At 33.5% G+C, this 13,774-nt stretch overlaps 1 protein-coding gene across 1 annotated transcript; it reads left to right on the forward strand.

The window, feature by feature from the left end:
- Window positions 1-639: 639 nt before the first annotated feature.
- MS3_00001435 (uncharacterized protein) lies at window positions 640-13,480 on the forward strand (the record flags this gene model as incomplete). Its single annotated transcript, XM_012941995.2, has 5 exons — window positions 640-984; window positions 3,577-4,069; window positions 4,748-4,852; window positions 8,582-8,686; window positions 11,321-13,480. 5 exons carry the CDS (start codon window positions 640-642, stop codon window positions 13,012-13,014), a joined length of 2,742 nt encoding a protein of 913 aa, XP_012797449.1. The 3' UTR covers window positions 13,015-13,480.
- Window positions 13,481-13,774: the final 294 nt, after the last annotated feature.

Consider the following 13,774-nt stretch of genomic DNA (forward strand, 5'->3'; position numbering starts at 1 on the left):
CTAAGAACTATACAGCAAATACTTCATTTGCAAAATGTCAATTAATTGTCTGAAACTTCACTGTTCCTTCATTACCACACCAATCATTCTTTGTTACCGTTTATTTTACCCAATCGATCTTCTTGACCTTCGGCTGTCAGACATCCTATTCCTGACTAGCCTTATATACTACTTATGTCGATTTAAATAACACACACCACGCTACCTATTGATGTCAATTTATAATATGACGTAACTTTAACTGTTGTCCATTCTATTTCAATCATTTTAAATTACTGAGTTCAAATCTTGCGAGGTTGGATCGTGGATGAGCACTGCCAAAGAGGAGTCCCACAGTAGGACGAAACGGCCGTTCAGTGTTTCCAGGTTTCCCAAGTTGATCTAACTTCAATCGACTCATGATCTCAACTATTAAAATTACTATGATATTCACAAAACCCCTTCTGATATATAATAGTATTATAAAAAATAAAACAAAAAAGAGAGTCTAATCATTTAGCCTCTTTTTCTCAATTTTTTTTCTTGTTTTACAGATTGAATAAAATTCATTTGATCGAACACTTAAATTCCAACTCATCATTGAATTGAATATTAACATTCCTTGGTAACTTGAATCGATTCATCATTATCGATTACATCATGTATTATGTAATCATCATTATTCAATTATTAAATGTTATAAATTATCATTCAATATTATCATATGAAACCAATGTGTTGATTAGAAACACTATGCCTTTAAATCGATTAAAACGTATAATAGATTATAGTAATTCTAATTTAGATCATTCTATTCTATCTAATATTATAAATATATTCTATCGAATTCGTGCTGATAGAAAAGGTTTAATGACATGTGAAGTAAACATAAAAGAAATTGATTTTTCCCATAGTAACAAAAATATACATAATCAAACACAATTCATCAATGAATCAATGATTGAAATGAAACCAACAAGTACGGTATATTTAATTTGTCCACAGGTAAGTTATTTTAAAACTAAACAAGAATTTAAAAAAACTTTTGGTGAGACTATAATTTATAGACAAACTAATCAGGTATGAGATAATAGGTCTCGGATTTCCGGCGTGAAATTCATTCATCCATTTGGATAAATAGACTTTTGGCATTATAGCTGATGTCATTTCGTAATGAAAACCTTAAATTTAATTCCTAACCTTAATCACCAACTATAAATTATAATTATAATTCCTTACATCATTTGGTTCTAGTTATTGGGTGGACATTCTCAAGGTCACTTTAGCGTCACTCATAGGTCGTCCATAAAATATAGTCTCACCAAACTTTCCTTTGGATAATGATCAGTTAAATTGTATTTATAAAATTAATACGTTACGTTTGTCAAGAATACTGACATTGCGTTTTTTTTTTAAAAAGCTAGTTGTAATCAGCAATCCAATCACACTTGATGGCGAAACTCTGAAAGATGTGGAATCTTTAACGTATCTGAGAAGTATCATCGATGAACAAGGAGGATCAGATGCAGAAATGAAGGCGACGATTGGCAAAGCAACGGCCACACTCCTACAATTAAAGTACATATGAAGCTCAAAACAACTGTCAATCAACATCATAGTGAGAAACTGAAATACAAACATCAAGACAGTTCTACGGTACTGAGCTGAAACTTGGAGAACAACTACAACCATCATCAAGAAGGTGCAAGTATTTATAAACAATTGTCAAAGCAAGATACTCAACATCCATTGGCCGGATACCATCAGCAACACTTTATTGTGGGAGAGAACGAACCAACTTCCAGCTGAAAAGGAAATTAGGAAACGACGATGGAAATGGATAGGACATAGATTACAGAAATCACCAAACTGCATAAAGAGGCGATCCCCAACTTGAAATCCTGAAGGGAAGCGGAAAAGAGGAAGGCTAAAGAACATATTGCATCGGAATTGGAAGCAGATATGAAAAGGATGAATAGCAACTGGTAGGAAGCGTCCTGTTGAATAGTGATGGTAGTTGTCTCCTCTAAGGCGTACATATTTTGAAAAGCCCCCACTGAAACAAGAAGACGTATGTGTTTTTATCTTCTCAATCTGGATACATTTAACTTGATAAATATTTATTCATCCTAAGTTAAACGTAGGAAAACATTCAAGTATTCAACAAATACATTTCAATTATTAGGATACTTTATAAACTCCTCAATATTTAGTAAATGAGCAAATGATATGTATAAATAGGTAAGGGTTCAATTCTTGTCGTTTTCTTAAATGTTGAAATCCGAACACTTATAATCAGATCATGAAATTATTTTAAACAAAATGTTATTCAATGATGTACATTGAAATGATTTCTACCTCACATGGATCTCTTATTAGATCATTATTTTTGCTTACTTCTTTTTATGAACCTAATGATTACTAGAAACAAGTTATACTTTTCTACTGTATTAAATGTTAAATTATCAGTTAATATCAAAGTAAAGTGACTACTCACTTTGGTTAGGATGAGATCAGATTAAACTGCCATTGAAAACCTGAAATTATTGGATCCTGGTCTCGTTTTTTTTATGAGGCTACTCGACGGTGAGCATTCATGACCCCGTAGTTAGGAATCCAACATAGAACATTTTGTCTTTCGTGCAAACGCTTAATCTTTAAACTAATGAGTCAGGACCAAAGGATGTTTATGTCTAGTTTCATCCAATCCACGACATTGGGTGACTATCTTTCATTCTCTTCAGTGGTAAATGCCTAACACTCTACAACGATTAACTTCACTGATCAAAGATTTTGTCACAACTGAATTAAAGATGCTAATGTCAGTTTGATAATAAAAAAGGTATTCGTGTTTAGGCTCTTACAAATAGAAATCATGCTCAGCTAAATAAGCCAACGTTTATCTCAATTCGATAAAACTGTAGTTAACGTGTCGGCATCTAAAGTGAAAGGTACTATGATTTATTTTCGCTATGGATATCAACACTGGATTGCAGGTATATTCAACTAACTAGTCTTAAACAGAACTAATCGGTGATCGTTGATTCCACTGCTAGGTACCATCCAATTTTAATCAAAATTTGAGTTAAATATTTCCGACAACAAAATTCGGTCTTAAAATTTGCCATTTCTGTACACTGTGAAGAAGTAATCAAATGAAAAACAAAAGATTTTATCGTTGCGTCGTTTACTTGTAAGTAGGGACAGCCGTTTCGTCGTAGTACGGGAATCCTCAGAAGTGTGCGTCCACGACCCCGCTCGCGAGATTTGAACCCAGCACCTATCAGTATTGCGCGCCAATGCTTAACATCTACACCACTGAGCAGGCATCCAACAGTGTTAATGTCTTACTTCAATCAATCCATCAAATTGCACTACCGTCCACCATTGTCTTCGGTGAGTTACTGTCTCACAACAGACCCGGTTGAACCCCACTGGTCATGGCTTCTCACTAGAATTCCAGGAAATAGCTATTGAATTTAGTCGCTGGTGAGCATATACTGATTAGTATCAGAAGGGGTTTTTGTAGATATTATAGTAATTTTAATAGTAAAGTTAAATACGCATTTGCTTACGGTTTACGTTTTTGTATTTCAGCTTTCAACTTCCATATGTTATATGGACTGTAGTCCAAACTGTTTATTAAATGAAAATGGTTGTACAATACCACGTAGTATAGCACAAGTTATTGAAGGATGTCAATTTAAAAGGATCAATGCAAGCACATTCCAATATCAATATATTATTAATATGGAACAACTTGATCATACTGGCCTATGGAATTGTGAATATCGTGGACAACGGGCAGTTAGATCGCTAGAATTACAGGCTGCAGAAACTTTTCCAACAAATATCAGTGATGCTAGTAATAATCCTGATAAAAATATTACCAGCAGTAATAATGATATTCAGATTAAGAATGGCTTATTGAAACAAAATAGAACCGATATTATAAATCAGTCTCACAGAAACATCAAAAGTCAATCTAAATTCAATAAAATCAATTCAATTACAACGAAGAGTGAAATGACTGAAAACAGGAAAAATCCGAATAATTTCGATGAAGCTACCGTGGAGACAATGCATCAAAGTAAGGTTTCCTTCTAAAGCTTTTGTGTTATTTGGAGGTCATTCTTCATCATCCACTAACATAAACTGAATTCGGTTAGCAATGTATTTCATTTAAGAATTGAATACCTCATATTATATCTTATAGAGAGCTGTTATTATACTTCGTCGTAGTTAAGTTCTCTTCATGAATGAGGACTCAAAACTTAATGCAACTTATGAAGGTATTGGAATAACTGTCTTTAAGAAATTCGCTTTCAAGGAATTTCTAACACAAACTAATCTGTTTAAGGGATATTATGTATGAATATAAGTATAAAAAATAACAGCTCCATAATCATTTACTTCTATAAAAAGCATGATTAAAGTTAAATTTTAGGTCTATAAGCTTATTGACTGTCAATCATAAACTCTTTTGAAGATTACAGTAATTTAGTAGTTGAATTCATGAGTCTAGCGGTTAAGCGTTTGTGCGCAAGACCGATAAGTCCTGGGTTCGAATCTCGCGGGCAGAATCATGAATGCGCACTGCTGAAGAGTCCCATACTAGGATGAAAAGGCCATCCGGTACTTCCAGGTGGTCTTCCATGATAGTCTAACTTTAATTGACTCATGAATCCCATTATTAAATTGTGAATTACACAGCAAATTGTTTAAATCGCATGAAAGATTTACCGTTTGTTCTTTAAAAAAAACCCAGATAATTTGATGAATTCAACTGATGAATTGAAAAATGACACTATGGATAAAAAGTATATTCGTTTGGCACAGAAACAAGAAAGTCAACGTCTACTTGATTTTAAATGTAAGTTAACTTAGATTATTGTTACTATTATAATTGAAATCTTATATTCAAAGAATTCAGCTTTATTGAATAAATATTCATATGTCCGTCTGAATTGAATGGATCAAAATGGAACTGTTAGCCGTTTCGATTACACCTTAACTTAACCATATTGGGAGGTGCTCACGAGCCCGACTGTATAAATTCTTCGAACATCTGTCAATATAACTTGCTACATAGGAGCAATTGATTATCACAAAACCTGATAAAGGAGCAGAAACTATCCTACTTAACAAAAAATACATTGACAAGATGAATAACATCTTGAATGATCACTAAAAATTTCAGAAACTGAATAACCAAAATGATGTCAATAATAATATAAAGAATGAACTGAGCAGTTCCTTAAAAAAGCTCAGAGATCAACAAATGATTCCACCAGACAAATATGAATTGATTAAGCCGATAGGTACCCATTTACTTAGGTTATACGCACTACCGAAGGTACATAAACCGGATATCCCGTTGAGACCAATTTTGGACATTTACGATTCCCCTTATCATACTGTAGCAAAGTGGTTAGTAACCGTTTGAAAAAACCCCTCATTAAACACCTAGTAAAGCATAGTATTAAGGATCTATCCCAGTTCGTTGACAAGATTAAAAACATAAACACGACAGGTCAAACGATGATGTCCTTTGACGTAACGTCATTGTTTACAAATGTCTCACTCAAAGAAACTGTAGAATATATTTGTGAACAGCTTAAAGAACATGAAGTAGAAACTATAATTCCTGTGATTATCAAAGAATTACTACTAAAATGTACTATGAATGTACATCTCAAATTCAGTGGTGAAATCTATAGGCAAATAGATGGTGTCGCTATGGGTTCACCTCTAGGTCCCATATTGGCTAACATTTTGCTATCTAAACTAGAAAACAACCCACTGTCACAACAGACCGACAATTTTTCATTTTACTGCCGATATATGGATTATACACTTATGCTTTGTAACGACCATACGGACTTCATAGAAACACTCAAACGATTCAATACAGTTCACCAGTCCACAAAATTCACATGTGAGAAGAAAAATGGGGGTAGAATAGCGTTTCTATATGTTCTACTTGCAAGGAGAAAAGACGGATAACTAAGAAGAAACATAAACAATATGCAAACCTTCTTAATTTTGTTCCTCTGCAATACAAATGGAACCTTATTAAGACACTGTATCATACAATCAAGACCGTATGCTCTCTAGATACGGTCAAAGATGAAACAAAGGCATTATACACGACCCTGAAAAAATGTATATGCTGAGAAATCATCATCGCCCACACATCAGATAGTCATGCAAATTTAATATAGCTGATATTACTTTCTACCTATGATCTCCATTTACGACTTATATATATCGCTTTAGGCTTTTATAGTTCTAATAGTTATTAAGTGCGGTATCCGTAACTTGACTACTTACTTATTTTTCTTACCCCTGTTACACCTAATCGAGGAGCATAGGCCACTAATCAGGTTTATTCAGTCAACTCCGTTATGAGCTCTCCTTTCCTGTTGTTTTCGAATTCTATTTATTCCTTTGATGTTTAGCTCTGATTCTCTTATCAATGTGTTCTTTGTTCATTCTCTTTTCCTTTTACCTCCAGAATTGGATTTTAAGGTTTTCTTTGTAATACAGTTTGAAAATTTCCACAATGTATGTCCTATCCACCGTCAACGTCTTTTCCTAATTTTCTCTTCAGTTAATGCTGGTTTATTTTCTCCTACAGTAGGTTGTTGCTGATATTATCCAACAAACAGATATTAAGTATTCTGTGTAGACAATTGTTGATAAATGCCTGTACTTTTTTGGTAGTTGTAGTAGCTCTCCAAGTTTCAACTCCGTACAGTAGAACTGTCTTGAATCTTATAATGAAGATTCTGACATTGATTTTGAGTAACAGTTATCTTGCATTCCACATATTCTTCAGTTGTAGGAACACTGTCCTTGCTTTGCTAATCCTTGAGAGTTGAATATGATACTTAATCTTTCTATGTACGAATCAATTGGCTACTCACGTGAAAAGATAGAGTTTATTGCCTTAAGCGAATCAACAACGATGTGAACTTATATATTATCGGTGGCTTAGTTTTGTAAAGCATTATTCTTCAGAAATTAAAGTCATTTCTTGGACAATCACGTTCACTTATCGATTTTTGATTGACCTAATAAATCTCGAAGTTTATGTAAATGGTTCTTGATGTTTTCAGTATGAAGTTTGAATAGAATGTGAATAATATAATGCTGTTTAATAGAAGTCAGAAATCGATGACGGAATTTATCAGAAAGTAAACTTATCATACTGAAGTATAATCGAAGTATACTGTGTAGACAATTCTGGTTAACTGAGCTGGGACATCTATGAATAGTAATATGATAGATTCACAATTGATTGATCACTGGGTGGTGATCAATGTCATGCTTGTCTAGTCCTTATTAGTGCAGATCGAATGCTATCGATCATGTTGCAGTGTGGCCACCAGTCTAGGTTACTCGACACTACGGGCACTATGTATTGAGATTTAGATGGTGGTTGGAGGTAGTCAACAGGAAAGCCTGGACCCGGGTTTCGTGCTACTTGGCACTCGTCAGCAAGGTGTACCTGTAATCTTGAGGGAACTGGTGCTCCCTGGCGGATTCGATCTCGTGTCACCCAGCTTCACAGTCAGAGACGTTACCACGGCACGGATAGCTCAATGGTAACGTCTCTGACTGTGAAGCTGGGTGACACGAGATCGAATCCGCCAGGAGCACCAGTTCCCTCAAGATTACAGGTACACCTTGCTGACAGTGCCAGTAGCACGAAACCGGATTCAGGGTGTCCTGTTGACTACCTCCAACCACCATCTAAATCTCAATATGATAGATTGTTTTGTTTTTACTGGAATATAAGGTTGAGTATATCTCAGTAAGCAAGTCAACTGTTATAAACATAAAACTTTCAAATACATACTTTAACCTTTTAGAACCTCCGACACAAGTACTATGGATACGGTGAATTAGTACTATTCCACTTTTACAGTATTTGCAAAATCTACCTCATAATACCACATAATAATTCCTAGTTAGATTAGAAAGAAACATATTCTCTTATCAACTTCGTATTAGTTCATCATTAGATGGATCTAATACCCTATGGTATCATTTTAACAGTGCCGTATACAATGACTTTAGTGTGAGGTGAACATATATTCTAAAGACATATTCAAAAGTACACATTTCAAGTTAGAAGTATATTTGTTTTACTAAACCAATCTACGGTAGAATGTGAACACAAGTTCTCCCATAACATTAAACTGAAGTTACTTAGTGGTTTAGTTTATTATCTCTCAGAGAACAAATCGGTATTTAGAATGTACTTTACTGAATGGAATTCATTATACCGTCTAATCTATTTTGGAACACTACATTTCGACTAATGACTTTAATTTGTAAATCGCTTCTACACTTACTTGTTCACTTACACCTGTTACTTTTAATGAAAGAGCATAGGCGGCCCATCACTTCTACACTACGTTACGTTAATTAAATGAAAGAACATTTATCATCAAATACTTTCTACTGAATAGGAAGCCAAATTATGTTTGAGACATGCTTACTTTGTACTTTAATTTAAATAATAGATAAGTGTTTATAATGAAGTCATTCATGTTTTCCTATACTTTTATCTCATATTTTACTCTCTTTATAGTGACCCGACCTGAATTGGTACTCAGTTTGATTGGAATATTGGCTATTTCTCTGATCGTCAATATTATTTTAATAATTCGATGTTTATTATTGAAGAGTTATTTAGGTAAATCAATTTCATACTAACTTATTCATCAAAAAACATATAGGTGAATAAAAGGCATTTAATAAAATTTCAGTTAATAAATACCCAGAGTATTGGTGTCCTTTCAGATCTTGATTGAAATCTTGAACCGACTGGTGTTAGACCGCAATTGAAAACCTGTGAGCACTGGATGGTCGTTTCCTCTTATTGTGGGACTCCTTAGAAGTGTGCATCCACGACTTCGCTTACGTGACTCGAACCCAGTGCCTTCATTCTCACGCGCGAACGCTAGACCTACTGAACCACTGAACCGGCATCCAACGGTGTTAATATCTAACCCCAACCAATCTACAAAACTGAGCGACCATCTTCCATTGTATCGTGGACGCGCACTGCTGAGGAGTCCCACAGTAGGACGAGACGGCCGTTCAGTGCTTCAAGGTTTTCGATGGTGGTCTAGCATCAATCAGTTCAAGATCTCAATAATAATAACTTAATAATCTCCACAACCCTATACTGATCATCCAGATCTATTAAATCCTAAACATTATATGACGTCTCATACTTTTGAATAAAATAGTGTTCACAAGCTAATGTCAAACATTAGGATTTTTTAAGCTTCCGGACAAAATCAAACAGTAATTTCTAATTGGTTGTTAGGGGAGTTAAGGTCTGAAAGAACAAACTGTTCACAATGTTTATAGGATATAAAACATAAGTATTTTATATGTGGTTAGTGTGTTTCTCTTTTAAGATTTCATCTAAAAAGTTTCTAGTATTAAACGTTACATTTTAACTGCAGCTTTATTTTTCTGTAATTTTAAACCTAAAAACAAACTAATATATATGTGAAAATAGTATTTCTAAGATCAATTGGACAACTTGGACATCTGTAGTAAACGATGAGTTTATAAAGCTTCACTACATAATATGCTTTCGATAGATAATTCAATGTTAAATAGTGAAACCTGTGACAAAAATACTACACTGATATCTGATCTAAAGTATTACCACGGTGCTGCTGGGTAGTATGAGCAACTTGTTAACTAACCTGAGCGGTTGGAAGAGATCGAACTTATCCACCACTCTTCTGTAAACCAGACTAATTGAGTTTCATTCTAGAGGTTCTCTGAAATCTTGCGAGCTGCTCGATGTGTATGCTTATATCTGTGAACTTCACAAGTTTTGGCTCATGTGATTTATGTGTTAAGGTTTATCCAAAGGGTATGCGTCTAGGTTGGCACTAAGGACGTAAGCTGCCCCGTCCTCATATGTCCAATAAAATCAGCGGCCTAATCTTTTAGGTGAAAGACAATAAAAAATATGGTAACAAATACTAGAAAGAGGTGACTATCAACCTTTCCTGAAAGAGTGCTCATGCTTATATGTATGTCAAGAAGTGAAGAAGTAACCGTCTTTATACCAATGATATACATGTGATGCATAAGTAACATCTAGGCGTAGCAAATGCGTCCAAAGAGAGTGGTGATTATCTATCCTCCCAAGTGAGTGAATATATAAATGCATATGTTATGAGATTCATGAGGGGAAACTTATGTGATACCAGGGTGCATGTAACGTATATTCTCTTACAAGGTCAGTATACTTATGTGTACGCCAAGGCATCCATAGATGAAAACTTATGTGTTACCAGTATGCATGTAGACTATGTTTGTCCATGTTGCGACGCTTGTGCGCCAATAAATGGGAGTAATGATTTTCTCACAAAATCACATCTACGTGGTGTATTTGTGAGTCTTATGAAATGAAAATTATTTCCAAAGAAGTCAACTGGCTTCACCAGATAATGATTGATCAGCCCAAACACGGCTTAGACATCTCGCTGTGTTAATTTTTCGAATAATATAACTGGATTTAGCAAAACTCATATGACTTCATTCTCAAACAAACAGTGAATATATGTGATGTTCCTTCTTGTCATTGGTTTTTATTCTGAACTCACTGTGTGCGACTACTTGTAATCAGATTGACTAAAGTAATCTCTAGTATTATACCGATTGTCTATTTCGGATCGCGAATCATGACTCTAATACAACATGATTGGTCTTATAAACGTATTAAAGTATCACCTTAATATAAGTGTAAGGGAGGAAAAAAGTATTGTAAATCACACGTTATATCACAGTGCATTCTTGTTTAAACTCTGTGTCGGAAAAATAAAGTTATTTTAGCCATCAAAGGAGTTTCATTATTCAAGATTTGAGTTTTTAAGTTTATATGGCACAATTTATTGATTATTTATATAAATAGAGGTAGAGATACCTCAAATTGGAAAGTACATGAAGATATAATAACTAGTAATTTAATCATTGAATTTATGAATCAATCGAGGTTAGACCATTATGGAAGACCACCTGGAAACACTGGACGGCTGTTTTATCCTAGTATGAGACTTCTCAGCAGTGTACATCTACGATCTCACCTCACGAGATTCGAACCCAGGACTTATCGGTCTCGACCATTGAACCAGCTAGCTTCCAACGATATTAATGTTTAACTTCAACTAATTCATATAACTAGATTAATATATACCAGTTCAAAGTAATCATTTCACTGATAACTTCATGTCAAAATACCGCCAATTTAATTTTAAAACATTAATAGATTTATCTTGAATCATTGAAATGTTTTCAGATGATGCCCAACATGGAAAAGTAAACTCCTACTTAAAATGTGTATTATGTATACAAACCAAATCTAATTTAAACATGTCAACATCTATGAATAAATCATTGAATGTATCGAATCATCAACCATTATTAATGACATCATGTCATGTTGGACAAATCATTGAACCTAATACAACATTCATGAATTATTCTACACAAATTGATGATAGTTTAACAGAATCTGTCTTATTATATCATAATAAATCTGGACATTATACACAGAATGAAAATAATCATTTATTACCACCTATGAATAGTAATATGATGTTACCAAATCTATTTCAACCAACTACATCCATTCTACCATTATCAACAACACATAATACAAATGTTTCATATAAATCAACAACTCCAACATTTCATCATTTAATTAGTAATTCATCAACAATGAATCCAGATGATTTATTCAAATATCATAAACAGAATGGTCAAAGTAGTTCTGGTGTTTCATTAGAATCAGATCCAACTTCAATAAAACGAACAAATTTATTTCATTCACAATCGGTTAATTATTCTAAACAATCCAATTATCATCATCATCATAATCATCCTCTATTATCTGAATGTTGTTTTCAAAATGGTAGTATTACTATTACTGGTCAAAATGGTAGTTTAAATGGATCATTATTATATTCAAATGATTCAACAAGTTTAACTGATACAACAAATGGAAATGGTGTAATTATACCAAATCATATCATTGTATCACCAAATCCTTATTCAACTTATCGTATGCAATATTTATGTACAGGTGAACAATCTGATAAATTAACAAGAAAAGTTGATCTTCAACAACAATCGAAACAATATCATCCATTTACACAATCAAATAGTAATACCAATAGTATATATCAACATAGTTCTTCACAATCTACTCAACAAAAAGACCGTCAATCATGTACAACTATTGAATTATCTCATTCAAATGATATTGAAAATAATGAAACATGTCATTTAATAACAGAAAAACGGACTAATCAAGATTTAACGAATTATACATTTAGAAATAGTTCTACAATTGATTCTTTATCACAGGATACTACTAATCAATCAATCAATCAATTATCATCATGTCTTACACCATTAATAGTTAGATTTCCATCTGGTGAATCTGGATTTTTATTTTGTCCAACTCATACAACAATAAATGAACATTATCAAACGGATAGTTTATCATCACATCAATCAAATCGTTTATCAATGATCTCTAATCCTATTCATAAATCAATAAATATTGATTTAAAAGAAAATGATACATTATTAAATTCAAATATAAAAATCAATACAAATTGTATCCAAGGTAATTTAGAGGGTAATTTAAAATTAGAAAATTCTATTGAATCCAATCAATTATTTAAAACTAATCAACATTTGGTTTCATTGGAAATCGATAATAATAATAATAATCATGAAAAATTAAATACATCGAAAAATTCAAATAATTCATTGATTAATTCTGAAACATCATTGATTAAATCGAATGAGAAATTAGAAATAATCAATATTCAAACCTCATTACATAATAATAATAATGATAATAATAATATACATCGAAATTGTGAATTTCATCAATTTAATGATAGTTCTAATGATCGATTACATAATCAAAATGATATTCAGGAATTAAATATTAATCCTACTATATATCCGGTGCATTAATAACTAACTATGTAACTTTTAATGTATATTATATTGTATTGTATTAACTTATATTTCTTGTTGATTGAGATCATGAACTGATTGATGTTAGACCATCATTGAAAACCTGGAAGCACTAGACGGCCGTTTCGTCCTATTGTGGGACTCCTCCTCAGCAGTGTGCATCCACGATTGGTTGAGATTAGACATTAACACCATTGGATGCCGGCTCAGTGGTCCAGTAGGTTAAGCAATCTCGCGCGAGACTGAGGGCCCTGGGTTTGAATCCCGCAGGCGGGATCGTGGATGCGCACTGCTGAGGAGTCCCACAATTGGACGAAATGGCCGTCTAGTGCTTCCAGGTTTTCAATGGTGGTCTAACACCAATCGGTTCATGATCTCAATCAAGAACGTAACAATCTGCACAACCCCTAAACTTATATTTCTTGATTGATATGTAATTATAACTTTATTTATAAATTCTTATTTATATCAGAAGGGATTTTTTGTTTGTTCGTTTGTAGATATTACAGTAACTTTAATAGTTGAAATCATGAATCAATCGAAGTTAGACTATTAGGGAAAATTTGGAAACACTAGATAGCTGTTTCGTCTTATGATAGGATTGTTTAGCGGTTTAGAAGTTAAACGTTAGTGTACAAGACTAATAGGTCCTGGGTTCGAATCTCATGAGGTGGGTTGGTGGATGTGCGCTGGTGTGGAGTCGTGCAATAGGACGAAATGGTTATCTAGTGCTTCCAGGTGATGTTCCATAGTGATC

This window comes from Schistosoma haematobium, chromosome 1, assembly GCF_000699445.3.
Source record: "Schistosoma haematobium chromosome 1, whole genome shotgun sequence".
Taxonomy (NCBI): domain Eukaryota; kingdom Metazoa; phylum Platyhelminthes; class Trematoda; order Strigeidida; family Schistosomatidae; genus Schistosoma; species Schistosoma haematobium.